The sequence below is a fragment of the Camelus ferus genome, chromosome 16 (assembly GCF_009834535.1).
Source record: "Camelus ferus isolate YT-003-E chromosome 16, BCGSAC_Cfer_1.0, whole genome shotgun sequence".
Classification (NCBI taxonomy): Eukaryota; Metazoa; Chordata; class Mammalia; order Artiodactyla; family Camelidae; genus Camelus; species Camelus ferus.
Genome location: NC_045711.1, coordinates 42,140,894 through 42,164,630, shown reverse-complemented (window position 1 = coordinate 42,164,630; position 23,737 = coordinate 42,140,894). Strand labels below are relative to the sequence as shown.

At 35.8% G+C, this 23,737-nt stretch overlaps 3 protein-coding genes across 10 annotated transcripts in view; 2 read left to right on the top strand and 1 right to left on the bottom strand.

The window, feature by feature from the left end:
- The window catches only part of NF1 (neurofibromin 1), a 225,415-nt gene that overhangs the window by 62,591 nt on the left and 139,087 nt on the right, over positions 1 to 23,737 (bottom strand). The window lies entirely within an intron of this gene.
- Positions 966 to 3,862, top strand: OMG (oligodendrocyte myelin glycoprotein). The gene is made up of 2 exons (XM_006184902.3): positions 966 to 1,322; positions 2,163 to 3,862. The coding sequence occupies exons 1-2, from the start codon at positions 1,320 to 1,322 to the stop codon at positions 3,492 to 3,494; spliced, it is 1,335 nt and encodes a 444-aa protein (XP_006184964.1). The 5' UTR covers positions 966 to 1,319; the 3' UTR covers positions 3,495 to 3,862.
- LOC116656812 (uncharacterized protein SPEM3-like) lies at positions 16,171 to 17,755 on the top strand. 2 transcript variants are annotated; one of them, XM_032457671.1, is made up of 3 exons: positions 16,171 to 16,234; positions 16,792 to 17,426; positions 17,462 to 17,755. In XM_032457671.1, the coding sequence occupies exons 2-3, from the start codon at positions 16,796 to 16,798 to the stop codon at positions 17,542 to 17,544; spliced, it is 714 nt and encodes a 237-aa protein (XP_032313562.1). In that variant the 5' UTR covers positions 16,171 to 16,234; positions 16,792 to 16,795; the 3' UTR covers positions 17,545 to 17,755. The 2 variants fall into 2 exon arrangements, with proteins under 2 accessions (XP_032313562.1, XP_032313561.1); XM_032457670.1 differs by having other exon boundaries at positions 16,792 to 17,755.

The window sequence follows — 23,737 nt, the reverse complement described above, 5'->3', positions numbered from 1 at the left end:
GTAAAATAATGGCAAATGTAATTAAGAGGAAAAATAAGATTTAGTAACTAGGCATAAACAGATTTTCTTTACATGTAATGTGCTAATAATTGCTGGTTTTTAAATGGTAACAATCTGATAAATAAAATGCCATGACTTTGTTTTCTAAGGTAAATTGGTTATTCTAGAAATTAGATTCGAGTTTTAACAGTATTTACACAATCAGTCCACTAAAAAGTGGAGCAGAAACTATCATAAATCTGGTCGTATTTTATAAAGCTCATAATGAAAGTTTTCCTTTTACATTATTTCATGTAATTTAAAAACTATTAGTTGTTTCCTCAGTAAAATAAAATGTGAAAATTTATGCTGTTTTTTTAACATTAAATCAAATAAATGGTCATATAGTACCAAAGATGTCTCTAGAGAAACAATATTTATATCCACTCACCAAAGTAATTTCATGAAGAAAAAAATCTTTAACCCAAAAGACATAAAACACATGTACATTACCACATGAACTGATAATTAAAAACATAAGATGCTCATTAAAAAAATGTAGCCTTGTTTGTATGTAGCCTGGGTCAAATAATCCTTTGTATCATAAAGATAAAGACAAAAATAATCATATTTAAGTACTTTAGTGCTTCTCCAAAAGATGAACAGTTAAGTGGTTGATAAATTTGAAAAGCTGATTTTACATAATAATCACTATGTTGGGGGGAGGTATATAAAAATCAAACAGACTGTATTATGTTATTTTTAAAAGTGACACGACAATGGTACAATTTTAGGGAAAAAAAAACATGAAAAGGCAGAGTTAAAAATAGTTAAACTAGTATCTTAGAAAACCATCCACAAGGAAGGTCAAACTCATTTTCAACATTTGTCAACATATAAAATGAATGAAGAGCAGAGGCATTAAGAAGAACCAAAAATTCTTCATGAGGCAAATGTTAAAATGTGGAACTTAAGCCCAGGCAAATACAGAGAAATGAGTAAGGGCCAGGTCTAATGTGCAGGAGGTTCTCCATTCTACAGCAAATCTGAGATATATGGGTACACTCAATGCTGTAAATTTAAAAAAAAAATGTTTTTTGGTCCATTTTGTTGCGTGTGCACCTCTTGCAATAAATTTGAGTCAGCACCAATGACAGCTCTGCAGTCCTCCTGTGTGGTGCTGATCAGGTGGTTGCAGAGCTTCGGCTCACAGCAACACAATGCAGCTGAGCAGGCAAGCACAGCCCGCAGCCAGAAGCGGTTCCCACTTTCCAGAACGAGGCGACCTTTAAGCTTAAGTTTCCCGGAGAAAATGAGATGCTGATGTTGAAGACGACACTATGGTAAGCTGTTATTTAAATCAGTAAAAAATCGACTTCGGAATTTTTGTCTTTTTCCTTTTTATAAGAGAAAGTCAACATTAGGAATGGATATATATTCAATAGCAAGTGCATGCACCAGAAATTTGCTGCAGTGTCAGTTGAGGGATTTCTTTTTAATATGCATTCACTTTGTAAATATACATATTGTTTTCCTTTAGAATCGGCACTGAAACATACAGAAAAGAAATCACTTTATAAAATGTGAGTTTTAAAGGTACGGTGTTGATCTGATTTTTCAAGTGCCTTGAAATGTTTTGCAAGGATATATTTATCCTAAAAAGACAAAGGTGAATTTCAAAGTATTGTTTGACTATCTAAATAAAATCTCATCCTACACACACATTGACTATTTCATTACCGCAGAGATCTTAAAAAAAAAAAACAAACAAAAAACCAAAACAGACACGACAGCCATTTTTCCCCATCTGAGTAAGAAAAAAAATTATAAAAAATAGTAATAGCTTAAGATTCTGACTCTTTATTTGCTGAGAATGTCATTTTATAATATCAAGGCTCTGGGAAGATAAATAAGAAAGACTATGGCAAAAGAAAGGAGAAAAAAAGGAGAAAATGCAGGAGAGAGTAGGGAGAGAGAGTCTCTCTACCACATAGCCTCAATTGAAGGATTAGGCATTTGGACTATAAATGAAGGGGAGCTTTGTTAGTTTAATCACTGGAACAATTATAAAAGGACTCAACAACAACGAGGTTTATTGAAAATTTTGCCTAATGCTAACTGACCCATGCAGATGCCTAATTGTATTTGCATATTAAAAGAAGGGTGTATCTGTTTGTTTCCAGGCTTTGATGGAATATCAGATATTGAAAATGTCTCCCAGCCTGTTCATCCTTCTGTTTCTCACACCTGGTATTTTATGCATTTGTCCTCTCCAATGTATATGCACCGAGAGGCACAGGCATGTGGACTGTTCAGGTAGAAACTTGACTATATTACCATCTGGACTGCAAGAGAATATTATCCACTTAAATCTGTCTTATAACCATTTTACTGATCTGCATAACCAGTTAACCCAGTATACCAATCTGAGGACCCTGGACATTTCAAACAACAGGCTAGAAAGCCTGCCTGCTCAATTACCTCGGTCCCTCTGGAACATGTCTGCTGCTAACAACAACATTAAACTGCTTGAAAAATCTGATACTGCTTATCAGTGGAACCTTAAATATCTGGATGTTTCTAAGAATATGCTGGAAAAGGTTGTCCTCATTAAAAATACACTAAGAAGTCTTGAGGTTCTCAACCTCAGTAGTAACAAACTCTGGACAGTTCCAACCAACATGCCCTCCAAACTACATATCGTGGACTTGTCTAACAATTCCTTGACACAAATCCTTCCAGGAACATTAATAAATCTGACATATCTCACACATCTTTACCTGCACAACAATAAGTTCACATTCATTCCAGATCAAGCTTTTGACCAACTCTTTCAGTTGCAAGAGATAACCCTTTACAATAACAGGTGGTCATGTGACCACAAACAAAATATTACTTACTTACTTAAATGGATGATGGAAACAAAAGCCCATGTGATAGGGACTCCCTGTTCTAGCCAAATATCATCTTTGAAGGAACATAACATATACCCTACACCTTCTGGATTTACCTCAAGCTTGTTCACTCTAAGTGGGATGCAGACAGTGGACACCATTAACTCTCTGAGTATGGTAACTCAATCCAAAGTGACCAAAATACCCAAACAATATCGAACAAAGGAAACAACGCTTGGTGCCACTCTAAGCAAAGATACCACCTTTACTAGCACCGACAAGGCTTTTGTGCCCTATCCAGAAGATACATCCACAGAAATGATACATCCACATGAAGCAGCAGCTGCAACTCTAACTATTCATCTCCAAGATGGAATGGTTACAAACACAAGCCTCACTAGCTCAACAAAATCATCCCCAACACCCATGACCCTAAGTATTACTAGTGGCATGCCAAACAATTTCTCTGAAATGCCTCAACAAAGCACAACCCTTAACTTACGGAGGGAAGAGACAACCACAAATGTAAAGACTCGCTTACCTTCTTCTGTGGCAAGTTCTTGGAAAGTAAATGCTTCATTTCTCTTAATGCTCAATGCTGTGGTCATGCTGGCTGTCTGAGGGTCCGCATTTTCTGAAACTAATGAAAGAACTCCTTCCTGATGTATAGTTGGGAAAATACGCCCCTATCTAACCAGTGACTCAAGCTATATTAAATATTCAAGAAAGCCAGTCTTATATTTCTGACACTGATGTAAATGAAGTAACTTGTCTTAAATAAAAGAAGTGCACAATGTCTTGGTACTTGCTGCTATTCTACTGTCTTAATGAAGTAAAACGAATGAGTTTCTTTTTTTTTAAATGAAATGTTTTCTTTTTAAAGCTTCAACTTACTGCATAAAATATAAAGCATCTAAACTTTAATATGTATTTTATGTATGTTTACACTGTCAAACACCTTGGAAAAAATAAAAGGTCTATGCTCATAACTGTGTCATTTGGCTTTCTAGTCATACAAGAATCTACTTAGTAGAATAAAAATGACTAAACCTTTTTTGTTCCAGGGTACCTTGGTACAGTCTTTATGGCAAATGAAATGTTGGAGGTATCCACGAGTTCTGCCACAAAATTAAAACTGTGGTTGCCACCCCATGAATGGTTATGCCACATCGTTATTTTACACACAAGCCATAATTGTTTTAAATCTAAATGATGTCCTGCCTCTGAGGAACTCTTGGCTACTTTACAGATTATATAATGGACAAAAAGCTCTTCAAAAAGCTAGAAGACACTAGGCTTTGCATTTTAATAAGGAAAGTTCAATGTCTTCGTTTTTTGCATTTAAGAAAAGTATTAAAAATACAATAAAAAGTTTAGGCTTAAAGACATGTAAAGGAACAGGTTTAGTGCGTATCTAACAGACTGCTTATTAATGGAAAATTAAAACATTTACAAAATTAAAAGCCTTCTTTGTGCAGGAGAGGGAAATTTATCTTTTGCACATCAGAAGTTAGAATATGACTTACCTAAATTTAAAAAAAAGGTGAGTTTCAGGCTAAAATCATGGGGTCTAACCAACTTGGACAGTACTACGGGAGGGGGAGGACAAGGAAAGGAGAAAGGGATTCATTTGGTGCTACAACCAGGTGAGGAACCCAATAAAACAGACAACAGGACTAGAGCCAGGCATGGATGGGTCAGATCTCAACACTCCAAATCAAATTGCACTTGGACTTCAACTAGAAGAAAATTGAGAATTTTCTACAAATATAAAAGTAAGCCACCTTTTGAATTAGAGATAAACATAAGTAATAGCCAAGAGTCAGAAAAAGAAGCTCTGAAACAAGGATAGATTGAAATGCAAGACAGCATAATTGAAATGGGTGAGCCACAAATGAGGAACTTAATTTGTGAGACATAAGGGAGAATCTATTTCAAGCATTCCTAGAGTTGGGAAAAGAGTACAGAAAAATTTTTGCGCTCCTTCCTAAGAAATTTAAAAATTAAGATAGACTTCTTTCCAGGTTTGGGAACATTTCTATTCAGAGACAGAGAAAAGTAACAACCTTCTAATGTGCTTTTCTTTTCCCCCCTTTTTAAGGGGCAGGCTTACGGAAAAATTACTTTTAAGCTTCAATGAAGCAATTCCTCTCCTATACTAACTTAGTACAGTGTTTCTTCAACATTTTTCTGCCCTGGCAAATCTAATTGGCTATTCAGGGAATTTCAGCAAAAAGAAAAAGAGTTATTTGAAATAGTCCCCTAAATGATTGTAAAATGGGCAAGCTATTTCCACTCCTTTCCAATCACTGATCTAGTACCTTCACCATCAGTGACAGAGGCTAACTGCTTGGCTATTTCCTACTATTCTACATACTTGCATCTTGTTTTAAAAAATGCACACAATGAATTTCACAGAAAGTAGGTTTCTTAGAGGTAACTGTCTTTCACCCTGAGGGTACCAAAAATTCAATGTTGTCTTAGAAATCCTATGAGGAAAAGTTGACAAAAAAGTGAAATTATGGAATTATAAATTATGAAATTATAGCATTAGCAGCACCTATGCATTATGCCAATTGTATGATTGATGTGTCTGCAAAATGCAGAGAAAAAAAGCAGTAAATTTACAAGTACAACACATGTCAACTACACAGATTCTAAGTCCTCAGAAAGATTATCCAGACTTACAGTAATCAGATACTTCCTTCTCAGGAAACTGTGCTCTGACCGTTACTAATGGAGAAAGAATCATTATCTGTCACTAAGACAAGAACTACTGCATTACTGGGCACCATAAACATTTCAAAATGCATTAGTCCTCAGCATCTACTTCTCAAGCTCATAAGTTATATATGCATCCATCCATACCTCAGGTGTGACTTTATTTTACAAGTAACTCTGGTTTCTCACCAGTTAAGAGAATCCAAATAAAAGCACACACATAGTTTTTCCTGGGTAGCACATCTAGTCCTAAGAACCATTAAATTCAAAGAATTACGTACAAGGATGATTTAAAGTAGAAACATGAGGGGATAGATAAATATATTTATACTACACCTAAATACCTGAATTTAAGTGAGCTTTTTTAAGGGCTGGTGCATCCTCTCCCAACATGGTTATCACAAATGATGGACATTTGAGTAGTTTCTCAAATACCTGCCAAGGAAACTGAGGATAGATTTTTGGGATTTTATCCTACACTTAGACTTTCAGAGGTTTTTGTCCACCAAGAACTGTTAACTCATTAGAAAATAACTTGTTTTTCTATTTACTAATCGGGTCTACCTATACCTGCCATACAACAGCATAAATGTTTAGTGAGATATTGAATTTTAACCCACTTGAGACAGGTAGATGGTAATGTGTGATCACTTCAAATTTTCTGAAATGTTGAAAATGACCTCCATGCCACCTCTGCCATCATGGAAATCTTGGGAAGTCTTGTTTCTGAGATTCTAACCCAGCTTCTCCCACCCCTTTCCCACCTGGTTCAGGGGTCTTCTCTGGAATAGCCCAGCCAGAAGGTCATCCAGTTTGAAAACGTCATCAGCTTTGAGTACTGTATTATAGATTTGTCTACACAAAACCTCAAATTTCTTCATGCTAGAAACAACAAGCCTGATAAAAATTTTTAAAGAGAAACCATGAAGGAGTTTGTTAACCAAATGCTCATAAATTTGATAAGTACTGAGATTTCCCAATGCTAAGTGGGCAAAGGATACAAACAGGGTGTTTGAAAGAAAAATAAAAGATAGGAAGCATGGGGATTGGTAAGTATATGAGAATATGGCAAACCACATAATAATCGAGACATAAAAATGTGATACCATGCTCATTACTAAATCAGCAAGCAATTTTTAAAAAAGCAATAAAAATCAATGCTGGGGAAGACATAATGAAACAGCCATCTGCACATATCGGTACAGCTCTTTTGAACAGCAACTGTGATGAGAAAACAGCTACTCTGAGTTGCTGCCTAAGCATTTTACAGTATGACAACCCTGCTCACACACAGTCTGGACATTTGATAAAGACTCGGATTAGAATACCTACCACAAATTCCCACTTTGCTTTTCCTGGGGCACCTTTTCCTGAGGCAACATAGAATTTAGCTTGTGAAAAGTAAGTGACTGCCATCCCAATCACCTTATAAGAGGCACTTGCTACCCTGTGCTCTATCTCCTGCTTGCTCTTGACCTGGGGCAGAGGACTGCTGTTCCCCCAGTTCACTGTGTACCCTCACCATGCCCTACCCTTCAAGTTCTGGGATCTCTATGTAATAAACCTTGTGACTTTACATCCTTTGTGTGAGTGTACTGAAACTGAGCTGTTAATCAAAAGGACCCCAAGAGTTTTCACTTCCTGAGGAAGCTGGGTGAGTTATTGGCTAACCCTGTGTGGGTGGCTTGTGCCTCATCATTCAACAAGCCATAATCTGCATATTTTAACTTAATATATCAATTATGAAGGGGAGCAACACAGCAATGATCAAAAAACGAAAATATTTTAATCTTTAACCTAGTGGATTCCAGGTAAATACTAGCATTCTTTCTAAAAGCAAGAAAAATAAAATGCTAAATATCTACCACTGGGAAACTGGTTAAGTAAATGATGACCCACTGGCCAGAAATTACACATCCAATACAAATGTTTATGTAGAGTATTTTTTAAGTTTGAAATGTGGAGAATGCAAATACTAGAATGATAAGCAAAAATAACAGGATATATAAACATGCATGTTAAAAAACTATGTATAAAAAACAACAGAAAAAGATAAATATACCAAAATGTTAACATGTATACCAAGTATGTTTTAGTACACTCTTTGCTTTTGTCTTTGAAAATGCAAGAGATCTAAGAAAACTGTTCGAACAGCTGTCCAAGGGCTCTAGCTTGAGTAAGAAAATGAGAAGATGCAAAATGAACTATGAAAAGGTAAGGGTAGTCAAGAAACTAGAGGGTATCATGAAGTAAAGATCAGAGACAGAGAAACACTACCAAGACTTCTTGGAAGCACTTACATATTACATTAGCTTATATTAGCTCTACATGGTTAATTGCTGTCAGAATTGTTCCCAACAAATCTAACCAGACAAACTCTTTTCTCTCCTAAAAGCAAAGCAAATGAACCAAACCAAACCAAACTTCAGTAATTTCCCACATCTGAGAATAAAATCTAAATTCCAAATATGGCTTACTATATGATCATGCCCTTGCTTCCCTTTCCAGTATCATCTTAAAAGTTTCTAGCTCCCTCACACTGTACAGTTCAAACAAAACTTCTTTCTGTCTCTGTGATTCACCATGCTCTCTCTTGCCGCCAGGCTCTCAGAGATTCTGCATGTCCTCATCAGTACACTCTTTTCCCTCTTCTTCCCCGGCAAACCCTTATTCATCCTTTTTATTTCAGTTTAGACATTACTTCTTGCTAGGAGGGGTTTTTCTTTTGGCCATCTTGATCTGAATTTATTAAATAAAAGAATGAATTAGTACAGATCAAAGATGGACTGGTAGACTAACCATAATCTACGTAAGATAGACCAAGTCAAACCTCCAAGTCTTATTCTAGAGCCTAAGTTTCTTCCAACAGGTTAAAGTAATAGCTTCATAGTCTACAAAAAGAAAGATTGAAGAAAAGTTATGAATGAAGGAGGATTTGGTTGGGCTGTTACTTGTCATGTAAGAAATTAGTTCTGGGCAGTGGGGAGCTACCTTTGGAACAATTTCAGAGAGATGTTAATTCTGTTATCTGTGAACAATTTAGTACAAGTAGATTGCTCAAGAGAAATCAAGGAAACAGAGAAAAAGCCACCTCAGCGTATTAACGTGTTAAACAAATTAGTTTGCTTCACACTTTAAAAACTGTGATACAAGTGAGGTTTTTAAGAAGCTTGTTTTTAAAGAAGCATCATTTTAGTTCAACAACCCCAACTCTGTTAAACACGTTCAGGAATGCTGAGATATACACTCAATACACCCATTTATCTTTTCTATAAACCATGGCCTGATATTCTGGATTTGTTAGAAGTTACTGATGATATCGAAGTTCAGAAATTAAACACACACACACAAAACATACAATAAAAACAGCAAAACTGGATAGTTCTTTTCTGATCAAAAGAATTATAAGAGCATTTAAAGTACATTGTGGTTTAACAGAAAGAGCATAAGGTAAGACTTTGTCACCAACAGCCTGTATTGTTATCTTGGGCAAGTGATAAAGTGTGTTCTCTGGTAAAAATCCAGTTCAGAACATGGTTCCATACAGGTATTTTTAAGAAGAGGTTAAATCACATATATCAAAGCACTTGGTAGATGCTACACAGATATTTTAAACATTACTGCTGTGCCTTGTATAAGAGATTCTTGGTAATCAAAACAATCAGAAACAGAAATGACTGGAACCCATAGTCCATGTATCTGTCTTCTTTAGTTACACTTCAAATAACTAATTTTCAAGATTATTTATTTATTTCATGGTAAATATGATTTATAAATAAAAAATCAGACATCTGAATATTTCAAATGAGTATCTCAAGGCCAAGCATCAAATACATGTGATGAAATACCCAATACCAGGAAATGTAGTGTTGTACTTTGTGCTATTTTGTTGCCCATAGTCACAGTTCAAACAAACAAAGTGAACTCTTCTGGAAGGCTGAGGGAGTTCAAATGTCAGTCAAATGCTTGCCTCAAGAGAAAATAAACTCATATTTAATGGCTTTTCATCGAGAAAGAACAAAACAAAACACCACTAAGGGAAAACAAGGATGCCATACACCACAATAACCACTGGGAAGGCCCTTGCTTGCCATCCAAAGCCTCAGTGACCACTAGGGCATCTGAGACATTGTGTAGTGTAAGAGTCACTGGCACACAGCCACATCCATTTACCAGTTCTATTACTGAGACATCAGATACTCAGCTGTATTTCCTCATACTGATGACAAATAATTAAAGAAAGTCAATAAATATTTTAAAGTAATTCCATCTATTTATAGGCTCTAGTATTTCTTCATGGTATAGCTTTTCTACAGTGATTATATGGAATCTTTCTTGCTTAACAAAGTATGAAGTGTTATGTGTCTCCTGCCCTGACACTACATTTAAAAATAAAAGCTGCGGGATATTAAATATGAACTTAGAGACACACAGTAAAGGCTAAAGTGTCTTTAAAACATAGTAAAATTAAAGGATGAAGGAAAAACCTAAAAGTGGTAAAACATCTTCACTTATTAACTATGAGTTGACTATAAACTGATTTTAACTTTAAACATAAATGTTACGTATCTAAATTTCTTTACATTTTTCATCAAAGCAGTCTTGTTTGAGTCATTAAACTCTTATTCCAATGAGGCTGTCATTAGTGAAAACATCTTTGGGGCCCCTCCTTTCAAATATTACTAAGAGCCAGCTTGTAAGTCATACAAGAAAAAAACTCATTTTAAACAAAAAATAATATTACTAGATGACATTTTGCCTTATTAAGAAGTTTCAAGATTTTCCTACCACATTTAAAAAGAACATGCTTCAGACTTCGACAGCACTTCCAAAAATGTATTTCCCTAAAAATGTGTGCTCAAAGGCACAGGTTTTGAAGTAAGTATAGCACCTCCAACAGTGACTCTTCTGACAGGAGTAAGATTCACTTGGATGTATTTATTCTTAGATGCTTGTTCTAGAATTTTTCCATGTTGTTTTATAAAATCAAACCTCATAAATTTATCTCAGGATTACTTCCTTTCAAGGATTGCATACACTACAAGATGTGAACAACAGCTGATTAAAAAAACAACTGTTTTCATAGCAATAGATGGAATGCAGCCACTGTTTTTTTTTTTAAAGTATATGTTAAGTCATAACCACCAGATTATTCACTATGTATCAATCACTAAGTCATCTTTGATGAGTAAACCAAAGCCTTGTTTCACTAACACCCAAGGCCATTATCCTTCTATAAACCAAGAATCACAGAAAACAAAACCACTCAATCAATCTTTTGGCTCAATTCAGGACTCCAACTCCAATCACTTTATTAAACTAATTCTTCTTTCTTAAACTACAGTCATGTGTGTCCATAATTAAAACTGGTGATTAGTCTTAACACTATCACTTAATGATTATATATATATTATACCTAAAAGCTAAGTTCATCTATTAAGTGTTCTATGAAAATGCTACATACTCTGCTAGGTTTTCTGTGTATCCAGAAGAAGACATCTAAGACTAAAAGTCCAATAGATGAACAGGAAAATTATATTCTAAGTACCCCTATGTTTATTGCAGTATTATTTAAAATAGTCAAGATCTGGAAGCAACCTAAGTGTCCATCAATGGACAAATGGATAAAGAAAATGTGAAAAGAAGAATACACATACACACACACACACAAAATGGCTGAGAGGGACTAAAGGGGTTAGGGCAAGGGAGAATGTGGAGTGTCTGCTAATGAATACAGAGTTTATTTCGGGGGTGATTAAATGTTTAAAATTAGATAGTGGTGATGATTGCCCAACTGTGTGAATATACTAAAAACCTCTAAACTGAACAGTTTTACGAGGATAAATTTCATGTGATTATATCTCCATAAAGCTGTTATTATTTTTTAAAAACTTGCCTAGAGGAGTGAGAGTCAGGTTACTGAGATGGGTCTTGAATCAAAAGTAGGAGTTTGTCCTATGTTATAGGCATCCAAAGCCAATGGTAAGCCTATGCAAAATCACACAGGCATGCCAGGATGCCAGGGCATGGCAGAGTAGGGCAATGGTGAGATGGTCAGTGTTGCTGAAGCAGAAGTGAGACATACAAAGTCTAGAGCTTCTTTCTACAGATGTTACTACACACTGTAATGACTGGTCTTTTATTATTAAACTTAAATGACCAATTGAGAAAAATGGCTTTAAGACTTTTTCGACCAATACAGTAGAGGTTATGTGTAGAATGCGCGTTTGGCATCCTGAGTTTTCTAGGCAGACTCTGTGGCTTTCCCAGCTCCTAAAGTCTTCAAGACAAGTACCCTTAAAGATACTCACAGCTATGTGTCATGAACACACTTTCCTGATAGCAACCCAGAAAGCACACAAGGCTTACCTGGAACCATATCAATGATGATAGCATCATGAGGGTTCCAGAATAAGGCCAGCATCTCTAGTCTCTTACCAAAATGACTTTCAACCTTCTGCTTTAGTTTAGCAATCTTGCAACTACTGTGAACAGTATAAAAGATTATGAAGAGACTTGTACAAGATGCTAAGGAAACAAGCTTTATCTTATAACCAGGGGTTTTCTGAAGAGTGGTACTTATATGATGGGGTGGTATATGAAATAGTCATTTAATAATTCTATATTTCTTTTTTACTATTATCTTTTATTTACTGGTTTTCTAGTTATGGCAATCAATACTGATTTTCTGTTTATGGTATAATATAAAATTCCCTTTAAGAAAAAAGTCAATAAAAATACTGAAGAAATAATAATATAGATCTTATGAAGAAATGACAAAAACCCCAAAGGTGGTATACGGATGCCTGAAGTATAAAAACTTAGTGAACAGGAGCACATAAAGGGTTTTATCTTAAAGTCACATGGTCATATTCTAGAGAGATCATTCTGGAAGTAATGCGGAAGATAAAGAGGATGGGTAAATTACTGGTGGAAAAAAAATCCAATCAGAAAATTATTGCAACAGCCTAGACCAGAGGTCAGCAAATTATGATCCACTGGCAATATCATGCCCACATGCTACTTGTGGTCTGTTTTTGTATGACCTACAAGCTAAGAATGGTTCTTATATCTTTAAAGAGTGGTAAAAACCAAAAAACAGGACAAAAACAAGAAAAAAAGAAAAACAATGTGGCTTGTAAAGCCTAAAATATTTACCACCTGTCCTTTGACAAGCAAATTTGCTGATCCCAGTTTAGATAACTGATGAAGCTACAAACTGAGTCTGTAATATAAGGATAAAGCACAAAAATTTTTGTGAAGCAGAATCAACAAGACTTAATGACTAATCAGATGTATGTGGTTAAGAGCAGGTAGAAATGAAGATTGATGTTTAGCCTTTTTTTTTTTTTTTTTTTTGGTGGGTCAGGAAAGTAATTACATCTATTTATTTAATGGAGGTACTGGGGATTGAACCCAGGACCTCATGCATGCTAAGCATGCGCTCTACCACTTGAGCTATACCCTCCCCCAGCCTCCTATTTAAAACTCAAGATGGATGGAGAGACCATTGTCCAAGAGAAGAAAACAGAAAGAAAGGTTTTTTTGTTTTTTTAATTAAATCACTTTTTTTCCTTGATAATGAAAAATAAGAATAAATGACAACCCAAAATTAGACAACAGGTTTACAGTATTATACCACTAGGAAGACAAACTTGTTCAAAGATGGACATTTCTTCTCAGAACATGTATTCTGCAACTAAGGGGAAAGGTGTTCTCTTTCCTGTATTAGATCCCTACATGGAAGTGGCTGAAATTTTACTGTAGAAGTTCTAATGGGCAATTTTAAAAGGTACTCACACTTAAGTAACAACAACGTAACAGAAACAACAGCCTGTTTTTACACACTTGCATAGCCACTTTCTCAGGAAGCTTCCAAACAGATTTCTGAAAAGTAACTGCACTGAAAAGCCACTTGCTACAACTTGCTATTGAAAAAAGAGAAATGACAAGCCCAAAATGGAGTCACTTATGTTAATACCAAGACTTAATACCTGACCTAACTGCAGTTACAGTCTTCTCCAAGAATGTAATCCTAACCAGTCAGTGTGGAATTTTCTGGTCAGCACCAATGAGGTAATCATTTCCATCCCCAAAAGGCAAATGAGGTAATCTGCCACACAGACAGACCCCTTCCATTCCCAATGGTAGGTTTCTTAAGCCAGACGTAATCTTCCTTGTTTATGACTTCCTTGTCTTGCCTTTAAAAACCTTTCCATTTTCATAATCCTTTGGAGCTCCTCTCTACTTGTTACATGGAATGCTGTCTGATTCACGAATTGTTCAATAAAGCCAATTAGATCTTTTTAAAAAATTTACTGTCAAATTTTTGTTATTTAATTGATTGCTATGGCACTCAAATCTGGGTGACAGTTGTGTTTCCCCAGGGGCACCCGATCCACAGCAGGTGATCCTGCATTAACAAAGGAAAGCAATAATGAATACACATACAATCCACATCATACAAATAAAGAAGCCCTCTCAAAACAACAGACAGAACGTAGATATGGGATTTAAATTCAGGCCTGTGAGTTGCACATTTATGCTTATGATGCAGGGAAAACTGCAAATGACCACATGTCTCTTAGTATTCTAGACATTACTAACAGCATCAGCCCTCAGACATGAAGAAACAAAGAGGAGATATCTCAATAAGTTCTGTTTGTTTTACCCTATTCTGTACAAGTACTCACTGTGCTAGCAGGTAGAAGAAATACAAAGAATAAGAGGTAGTACCTGACCACAAGAAAGCCGGAACATGGTGGAAGAAAGATTTAGGACACATCTACAGTAAAAAATAGTTTCTGATAAGCACTGTAGAAGTATGAAGTTCTAAAATGACTGATTCTGAAGTATAGAATTAAGGAAGGCTCACATAAAACATGCTGCCATCAGAGTTAGACCTTGAAGGAAGAATGGAAAATTCTGAATGAGGAAGAAATACTTTGGGCAGATGTGGGAGGCTGAACAAAGATAAAGAAGTGGAAAGTATTTAAAGGCCTGAATAATGGTAAGTGATTTTTTTGTTGTTGTTGTAAGGGGTAGCATTTGAGTGCTGGAGAGTTCAGAATTTTTAATTTTACTTAATTATCGTTGAGAAGCCTGGGCAGCTTAAGATCAGTAAGAAGATAATAAGAAATCCAAGGCTGAAGAACCATTTGGCTAGGCAATGATGCAGTTAACAGAGAAAGAGATTATGAGAAAAATATATCTGGGCATAAGAATAGGAAGGGGAAAATGGTGAATTTAAAATTTTAACTATGTTGAGACTGAGATGTCTGAACCACCAATAAAAAGTTATCTGTGCATTACCTTAGTATGCTGATTTTTAATATCTATCTGGTTGCTAAGAGGCTTTTTACTTCTTAGGTCTGACCACACTTATCTCCAGATAAGTGAGGTTCTATATTATGTGTACCATATAAATGAGATTTAGCAAGAACTGGTTCTAGTCATTCAAGAAGGAGGAAAAAAAAAACCTTCATAGCAAAGTAAAACAAATCAGAAACGTGTACTGATTTGTACTTCTGCCATTTATATAGCAGTTTCCTTGTATGTCAACACCACTGCTCACAGCCCTGCAATTTTGAAAGAGAGCTCACTAATGTGATGAAAACATTAGCACAATACAACCCGACTTCCCTGTATGTCATCTGTCAAGGAAAAGGAGTGACCAAAAGATGAAATTACTTTAAAGAATTTACTTAATGCTCTTCAATGTGGATGGTTTAATGTATTAAAAAAAATCTTTGCAAACTCAATATGAAAAGTATCACTTTCATATACAATCTTTTCTTTTTTTGTATATGTATTTTTAATTGAAGTATAGTTAGTTTATAATGTATCAATTTCTGCTGTATAGCATGTTTCCATTACATATGAACATATATATTTATTTTCATATTCTTTTTCACCATAAGTTACTACAAGATATTGACTATAGTTCCCTGTGCTACACAGTATGAATTGTTGTTATGCAATTCTTTTCTTACTTAGGTTTTTTTTTTGGTAAACTGAAGTCTAGTTGATTTACAAAGTGTTAATTTCTGGTGGACAGCATGGCTTATTTAGTTTTATATTAATAAAGTTTAATTTCTTTTCTAACAGAATAAATAATTATTTCCTAGAAATTAAATTCCTGGAATGCTAAACTCCTGAATTATTTTTAAAACTTCAAAATAATAATAGCCTCAAACTACCCTATAAAGATAAATATAAGATGCTTTCAGAAAAAAAAAAAGACCTCTATCTCTAATATACTTATTTGACTTTAAGTCAAGACAATCACAGCAAGCCAACAGTATATTCCTCTAGTTGGAATCAATCCAGGGAAGACATTCACTAATGTACACATAGATAAGGGGGATAACAAAGTGGTAGTCCACAGGGTTTTTTAAATAAGTGACTAGATTTTAGAAAGACTTGATTTGAATTACTTGATCTCTGCCATAATCCAACTGTTTGCATCAGTTAGGAAAGCACCCAACAGGTTATTTTCAAAGAGCAAATAGCAGGTCAAGTTTATAACACGTGACTTACTAATTATATTTAAATAGCACAGAGTGAGTAAGAAATTAGATTCCCCATAGGACACCGGAGAAAGCCTGAAGTCTTAACAGTCATAGAAAAAACATCAAAAGGTAATATTCATTTGACGTTTTCTCAATTACATATTAGAACCAAATGTCAATTTCAGCATATGTTAGATTTCTAAAATTAAAGTTTTGAGCTCTAAGTTAAAAAAGAAAGTTAACTATGTTCAATATGGGCTAGCTACTTTATCTCAAATGTGGCAAGCTAATTTTAGATTTGAATATAGGATTTAAAAAAATTAGCTTTCTTTTAAAATGGCTTACTACTAAACTTGGTATATGTCTATACTATGCCTTCTTAGTCTCCATCTACTAAATGACACTAGACTAAGATTCACTCCAGTTCTAGGTGTGGTCATTTTTAGATATGTATCCTCAGGCAAGTTAAGCCCTTTGAGCCCATTTATAAAATGGAGTTGATATTAATCACTTCTGTATTTCCTTCTATCTTGCAAACTATGAAATTTATTAAACCAAGGATGGCATTTCCCAAGTGCTGAGATAGGTCTCCTTCATCCTTCTACCCCTACTTTAAAAAATGCTAGTTCTTAGATCTGTTTGTGATTCAAGTGTTAGATTAATTTTCTGTAATTATTTTGAAACAGGAAAATGATGTTGAAGCTATTACTCAGTCTGTTCCTACTGATTGTTAACACTTTGGGACAAACTTCAAAACCAACGACCTCATATTCTATGACAACCTCTAAGCAGATCAGTCCAAATTCAAAGACAATTCCAAATTCCAAGACAACCCTGGATTCCAAGAGAACCCTGGACTCCAAGACAACCTTGAATTCCAAGAGAACCCTGGACTCCAACACAACCCTGAATTCCAAGAGAACCCTGGACTCCAACACAACCCTGAATTCCAAGAGAACCCCGGACTCCAAGACAACCCTGAATTCCAAGAGAACCCTGGACTCCAAGACAACCCCTGGATTCCAAGACAACCCTGGATTCCAAGAGAACCCTGGACCCCAAGACAACCCTGAATTCCAAGAGAACCCTGGACTCCAACACAACCCTGAATTCCAAGAGAACCCTGGACTCCAAGACAACCCTGGACTCCAAGACAACCCTGGATTCCAAGACAACCCTGGATTCCAAGAGAACCCTGGACTCCAAGACAACCCTGAATTCCAAGAGAACCCTGGACTCCAAGACAACCCTGAATTCCAAGAGAACCCTGGACTCCAACACAACCCTGAATTCCAAGAGAACCCTGGACTCCAACACAACCCTAATTCCAAGAGAACCCTAGATTCTAAGACAATCCTGAATTCCAAGACAACTTGGAATTCCAAAGATCCAAACAACCCCAGATCCTAAGACGACTTCAAATCCCAAGCCAATTATGAAAACAAAAATGACCCCAAAGACAGCCACAACCATGAATACGGTGACTACAAAAAGTCGTGGCACCACACTGAATCCAACAGACAGCATTCACTTTCTTTTCTATGTAATATTTTTGCTGTTTTGTGTGCACGCAGGCTGAAGCAGACTTGGACTGTCTGCACTGCTATCTCAGTTCATTGTTATCTGACAAATGACAACAAGCACACTATGAAAACCAAATTTATTTCAACTTACTTCTGAGGAAATTATCATTATCCTCGCTTAATTTGGTTGTTTGAAATTTTAATTGTGTAAGCTGAATTATTACCTTAATATGATGGTTTCCTTCCTCATAAATGCTAAAAAAAAAAAAGGGCAAAATACCACATATGTGCCTTTTAAATGTTTGCAAAATTGAATTGAAACTCGGATTTTTCATTAAAAATATAAGAGAAGAAATTATGTTGGCAACATTTAACCAAAGTATGCCTCTGTGTATGTGTGTGTGTGTGTGTGTGAGAGAGAGAGAGAGAAGGATTGGGGATGGGGGATGAGGAGTGACGTGTATTGTTCTTGTGGTATTTTATTTTTTATTAAATAGACAAAGGTATCACCATATTCCATGAATGTGTAATAGTAATATGTTGTTACAGTGAAAAAAAGGCTCCAATTCTGCTAACCTTTGGAATGCAGAATACAGCTGCTCCAATGACAAAGTTATCTTACTCTGGGTAAATCTTTGTCTTTCATTTCAAAAGGGCATTTGCAAATCTGATGCCGAGAATTCAGAACTCTTCCCTACAGAAGCATGTCCCATAACTATTGGTAAGAGTTTCATGCTGGTCTGCAAAGACTGATTTAACCTAAAAACCTAGTATATAATTTTAACAGTGATATTAACTATATTATTAACAGTGCAGTTGTTAAGGTTTGAAACTCAACTCTGATTCTTACTAGTTGTGCTACCATGAGTAATAAATACATGACTCAGTGAGACTCCCAAACAAACCGGTAATAAACTGACTACAAATGAATCACTTGGGGTCTCTTTCAGATATTTAGATTAGGCTCTGCCTTGAGATTTTGATTTGGCAGCCCAGGTAGGGCCTGGGGATGTATGTTTGTTTGTTTTAATTTGCCTGGTCATTCTGTTAGCTAGATTTGCAAATGACTAACAATTTCTCTAAATTTCAGTTTACACACAAGTCAATCACTGGTAGTCATAACACTTCAGCAGATTATTTTACGGGTTAAAAGAAAAAGCATATAATATGTACAGTTTGCCTCATGCAAAGAAAGCACTCAGTAAATGTTCACTATTAACATTATTACTACTGACACCCAAAAAGCAGGTATTACAACATTGCCACGTATCACAACATTCCTAAGAGAAAAACTCTTCATTGTACTTTAAGTTTTATATTTTTAATTATTCTTACAAAAATAACGTGCTCCTGGCAACAAGTCAAACAGTACAAAGATATACATATTACAGAAATACTATAATTGGTCCTCACCTACTCCAATCATACTTCCCCCTGAGATAAGCAATGTGAACTAGTTTACTGTGCATACTTTTACTCACTTCTCAGTCTATACATACTATATACATGTGCACATACACACCCATATTCCTTTGCACACTGCATGTTAAGTGTCAGAGTAAGTCATCTGGATCTTTTTAAAGCTACATTAGAGGATTTCTGTTACTTTTTCTGCTCAGAATCCATTTTTCCTGATTTTTTTCCCTCTGAAATCATTCTTTTTAATTTTTTTTTTATTGAGTACAGTGAGTTACAATATGTCAATTTCTGGTGTACAGCACAATGTCCCAGTCATGCATATACATACATACATTTGTTTTCATATTCTTTTTCATTAAAGGTTATTACAAGATATTGAATATAGTTCTCTGTGCTATACAGAAGAAACTTGTTTTTTTTTAAATCTATTTTTATATATAGTGGCTAACATTTGCAAATCTCAAAGAAGTTGTAGTATATTTATACAATCAAATACTACTCAGCCATAAAAAAAGAATAAAATAATGCCATTTGCAGCAACATGGACCAAGAGATCATTATTCTAAGCGAAGTAAGCCAGAAAGAGAAAGAAAAATACCATATATCACTCCTATGTGGAATCTAAAAAGAAAAGAAAAGAAAAGAAAAGAAAAGAAAAGAAAAGAAAAGAAAAGAAAAGAAAAAAAAGAAAAACTCATCTACAAAACAGAAACAGACTCACAGACATAGTAAATAATCTTACAGTTACGAGGGAAAGGGGATGGGAAGGGATAAATTTGGGAGTTTGACATTTTTCCTGATTCTGATATCGGCAATCCAATTTCCCTTTGGGAAACCCTGTCCCCAAGCTCCCCCCAACTTTCAGTTCATGCAACTCAAGTAGGGCTGGCTCACCCCTGAGCTCCAGGGATGGGCACATGATTCAGGCCTAGACAACTAAGAAATTCCATCCTCCTTGCCACAGTGACTGCCTCAGGAACTGGCAGGTGACTCAGGCCAATAAGCCCAGGACTTTCGCTATAACTACTAGGAAAGAGGCGTTTTTCCACTGGGTTGTTAAGCTGGGAGAAACACAAACCATCACCGGCTATTGCTTACGAAGAGCTGCCAGGGAATAAAATCAACACAAAGTAGAGTCAAGAGACGGAGAAGACAGATGTTCTCCAGATGACACTGTTCAAAGATCTGCATATAGTCATGTAAGAAGCCAGTCCATCTCTTGATCTCCTTAGGTACATGTGCCAATTGATATCCCATTTGGTTTACACAAGTTTAAATTTTGTTTCTGCCACTATTATAACAAGCAAAAGAAACTTAACACATTACATATTATTACATAATACAGATGTATCATCATTTATTCAACAATTTCCTTTTGATATATAGTTACTTTTTTTTTTTTTTTTTGCCACTATAAACAATGCTGCAACACTGTCCTTGCATTTGTTACTTTACCTGTTACAGCGCAGGAGCAAAAGTATATGGGAGGGAATAGCAGGAAAAGATTAGAAACCAATTTAGGTCAAAATTAGGGAGCACCCAGCACACCCAACTACAGAGCCTAGATTTTATATGGGGACTCAATGGTGCTATTTAACACATAAAGACAAGATTAGGTGTGCACTGGAAACTGCCTCCAGAAGCAATGTTAAGATGACATGGAAGTAGGTATGTAGGGTTTAGGGAGTAGAACAATAATGCTGCATTAGTACAGTTTAAAGCTAGTAAGAGAATCTCAGTAATGGCAGTGGGGGAAATGGAATCAAAAGACACTTCCAAGGTACCTAAAAGAAGTGTTAAACCATTAAGATCCAATTTAAAAAATTAAAACACATACCTAAGGACAGCCCCTGATAAAGGAATAGCACTAGGAAGTCATTCTGAACCACATGACTGCTGGGTAAGAAGCAAGAACTTGACTTAGAAGCAGGCATAAATCTACTGGCTGGCCAACACACAGAGTTAAAGGTTTTGCCAAACTGGTACTTTTTGTCTGAACGTTCTCCTTCTGGAATTTGAAGTGTGCAGTATTAAGGTAATGAAGGATTTATTAGTTGAGGTTAAAGCTGAAAAGATACAGAAAGAGGAAAATCATGAGGTACAACTGAATGTGAAGACAAGAGAGAGTCAGGGAGCACAAGCTGGTTCCAGAACTGACAGCCATCTAAACTCTGTCTACATCTGGGCAGTCTCTGCTCTGATTCACGTTTAGGCCTATCTTCTTCAGAAAGTAAGAATGACTTATTTGCAATAACAAAGGCTTGACTAAAACAACTTAATTGACTTGCCTAGATCACACAACAAAAATCAAGACTTGGTGATTGATCTAAGGAGGATAAAAGAGGGAAGAATATAAAATGATTACGGTTTCTGGAGTGAGAAGGGATGGTGCTGCTATTGAGAAAGAGAATATGGTGTGAAAAAGGAGTTTATTTGAATATACACTGAATTTTGGACACTTGAAGCTTGAAATGTCTGTGGACTATCTGTAAAGGAGATTAGAATCTACAGCTCAAAAGACATAAACTAATACACGGAAGTCTAAGCCACAGAAACACAGGAATGTCAGAAAGTCAAGCCTAGTTGTTCTCTGACAAAGTTGGCTGGATAGAGACAAGGCCTTTACTATCTTCTTCTGCTTTTGTATACAGTGGATGAACTGAGCCTCTCTCTGTTCTGAGCTATTAAGTGCTCATCTATCCTGAACCTGAGGCTTCACACCAGGTGACAATGAAGACCAGGAGGTGCTCTCATAAGTCTAAATAAGAAGCTGAAATGATTGAAAGTCTTGAAATTGGCAGTTATATTCAAAAGCAAAAACAACAACAACAAAAGAAAACCTCAAACATACTCTGTACAGAACTTCATATGTCACAAAATACTTTATGGGAGAGGTAGACAGGATAGTTTTTATATGCATTTCCCCCTCTTTTCTTCAAAATATTATTATTCTTTAACATTTCTAAAAACTAACTTGTCTAAGGTTACGCAGAAACAGCAAGCTGGAATCCTTAGCTCTCTCAAGTCACCATGTTACATAGGTTTCCTGGAAATCTCGCTGACTTAGTCCCACAGAGGGTGTTTGCATCAGACCCGTGCTACTTTCCTTTGGCCTTGTATGGTACAGACCACTGTAAAGAAGGAACACAATCTTACAGTCTGATCCTGAAGAAAAAACCCAGCTTTGAGGTTTTCCAGAAATCTCTGCCATTTATAAACTAACAAGAATTTAAACGGGGAGGAGGACACACATCTCTCTCTCTCTCCCATCAATGTGAGACGTAATAGGGGAAGTCAAAATACACTGGTGGTATTAAAGGTTGGGATTAGAATACAAACATGGTTCATCTCATTGCAAAAGAAAATCAAAGTCATCTTAGGCAGTTTAGAAACAGCACCTGAAATCAAAGCTGGAGAGAAGACTTTCAGGTGAAGTTGAAGAGATATTACTCAGAGCTGCTGAAGAGGAGGGCTAAGGATAAGTGAAAGTTCCTATGCCCTCTTGGTTCCCTAACACCCCAGGTCTTCGGACTTGTTGGTTTTAATGCTATCTGAATTATCTGATTAAATGAGTTTCCCAACTTCCACCTTCCTTCCTTCACTCCTCTGTCACTATTTCTCAACCTCCATTTGTTTCCAATACACTGCCAACTTTTTGCCACCCATGACCACTAAGTCTACTGAAATAATTCCTCAATTTATATTAAATTCAGTAAATTCAGAAAGATGAACTCCTACAGCCTAGTGAATAGCAGAACTAAAAGTAAACACTGTCTCTGAGATTCCAAAGCCAGTGTTCTATTATATCACACTGTTCCTAAGGTTCAATTACCATGAGTTTATGTCACACTAAATGAGAAGAAGTAAAACTGGCCAAATAACATCATAGACGCGTTCTCGAAAGGAAGGCAGAATGAGGCAAGAAAGAAAAGACAATGGCCGGGAAAACAATGCAAGCATCACACCTATTTTGAAGGAGGAGCTCACAGCATTTGCAGAAAGACTTTCTAGGAATTAGCCTTTACGGAAGACAGCATAAGCAAACAATCAATTTTCCAGGCTGCCACCTGTGCTATCTTTATAGAAATTTCCCACACCATCTCTGAATTATCTGTTAAATCACTCTGAGGTTGTCTTACACACATATTGCTAAAAGTTCTCAGAAACAGACTCTTGAAGTTTTATTTCCATTTTTAAAAAGTTTCTGATTATCATGTTGTGGATGTTATTTAATCAGAATATACCTGAAAACAAAAGATTGTGATTTTTTTTTACTCTTTGTAATTCACTGTAGGTGTTATTTTTAAAAAATTATGTAACAAAAAGAAGCCAATATGAAATAGGTAGTCTGAAAAGCAATTTCTAATATACTGAGCATCATTTCGGAATGAGATGGCGGTTTACCCAGCTTCATTCTCCCAGAAAAGCTTGTCTTCAATTCTGATAAAGTCAAGTGGCAAAAAGCCAAACTTGTTGTCTGTCTCTCTACATTTGCCATCATTTAAAAAACTCTGGTGAGAGAAACTAAAACATAGTGTTACTCATAGGCAAAACATCCTCTGATATAAATCACAGCAATGTTCTCCTAGGGCAGTCTACCAAGGCAATAGAAATAAAAGCAAAAATAAACAAATGGGGCCTAATTAAACTTATAAGCTTTTGCACAACAAAGGAAACTATAAACAAAATG

What these genes read in the sequence shown, in the direction of transcription:
- LOC116656812 (XM_032457670.1), top strand. Translation starts at nt 16,796, where the DNA reads ATGATGTTGAAGCTATTACTCAGTCTGTTCCTACTGATTGTTAACACT.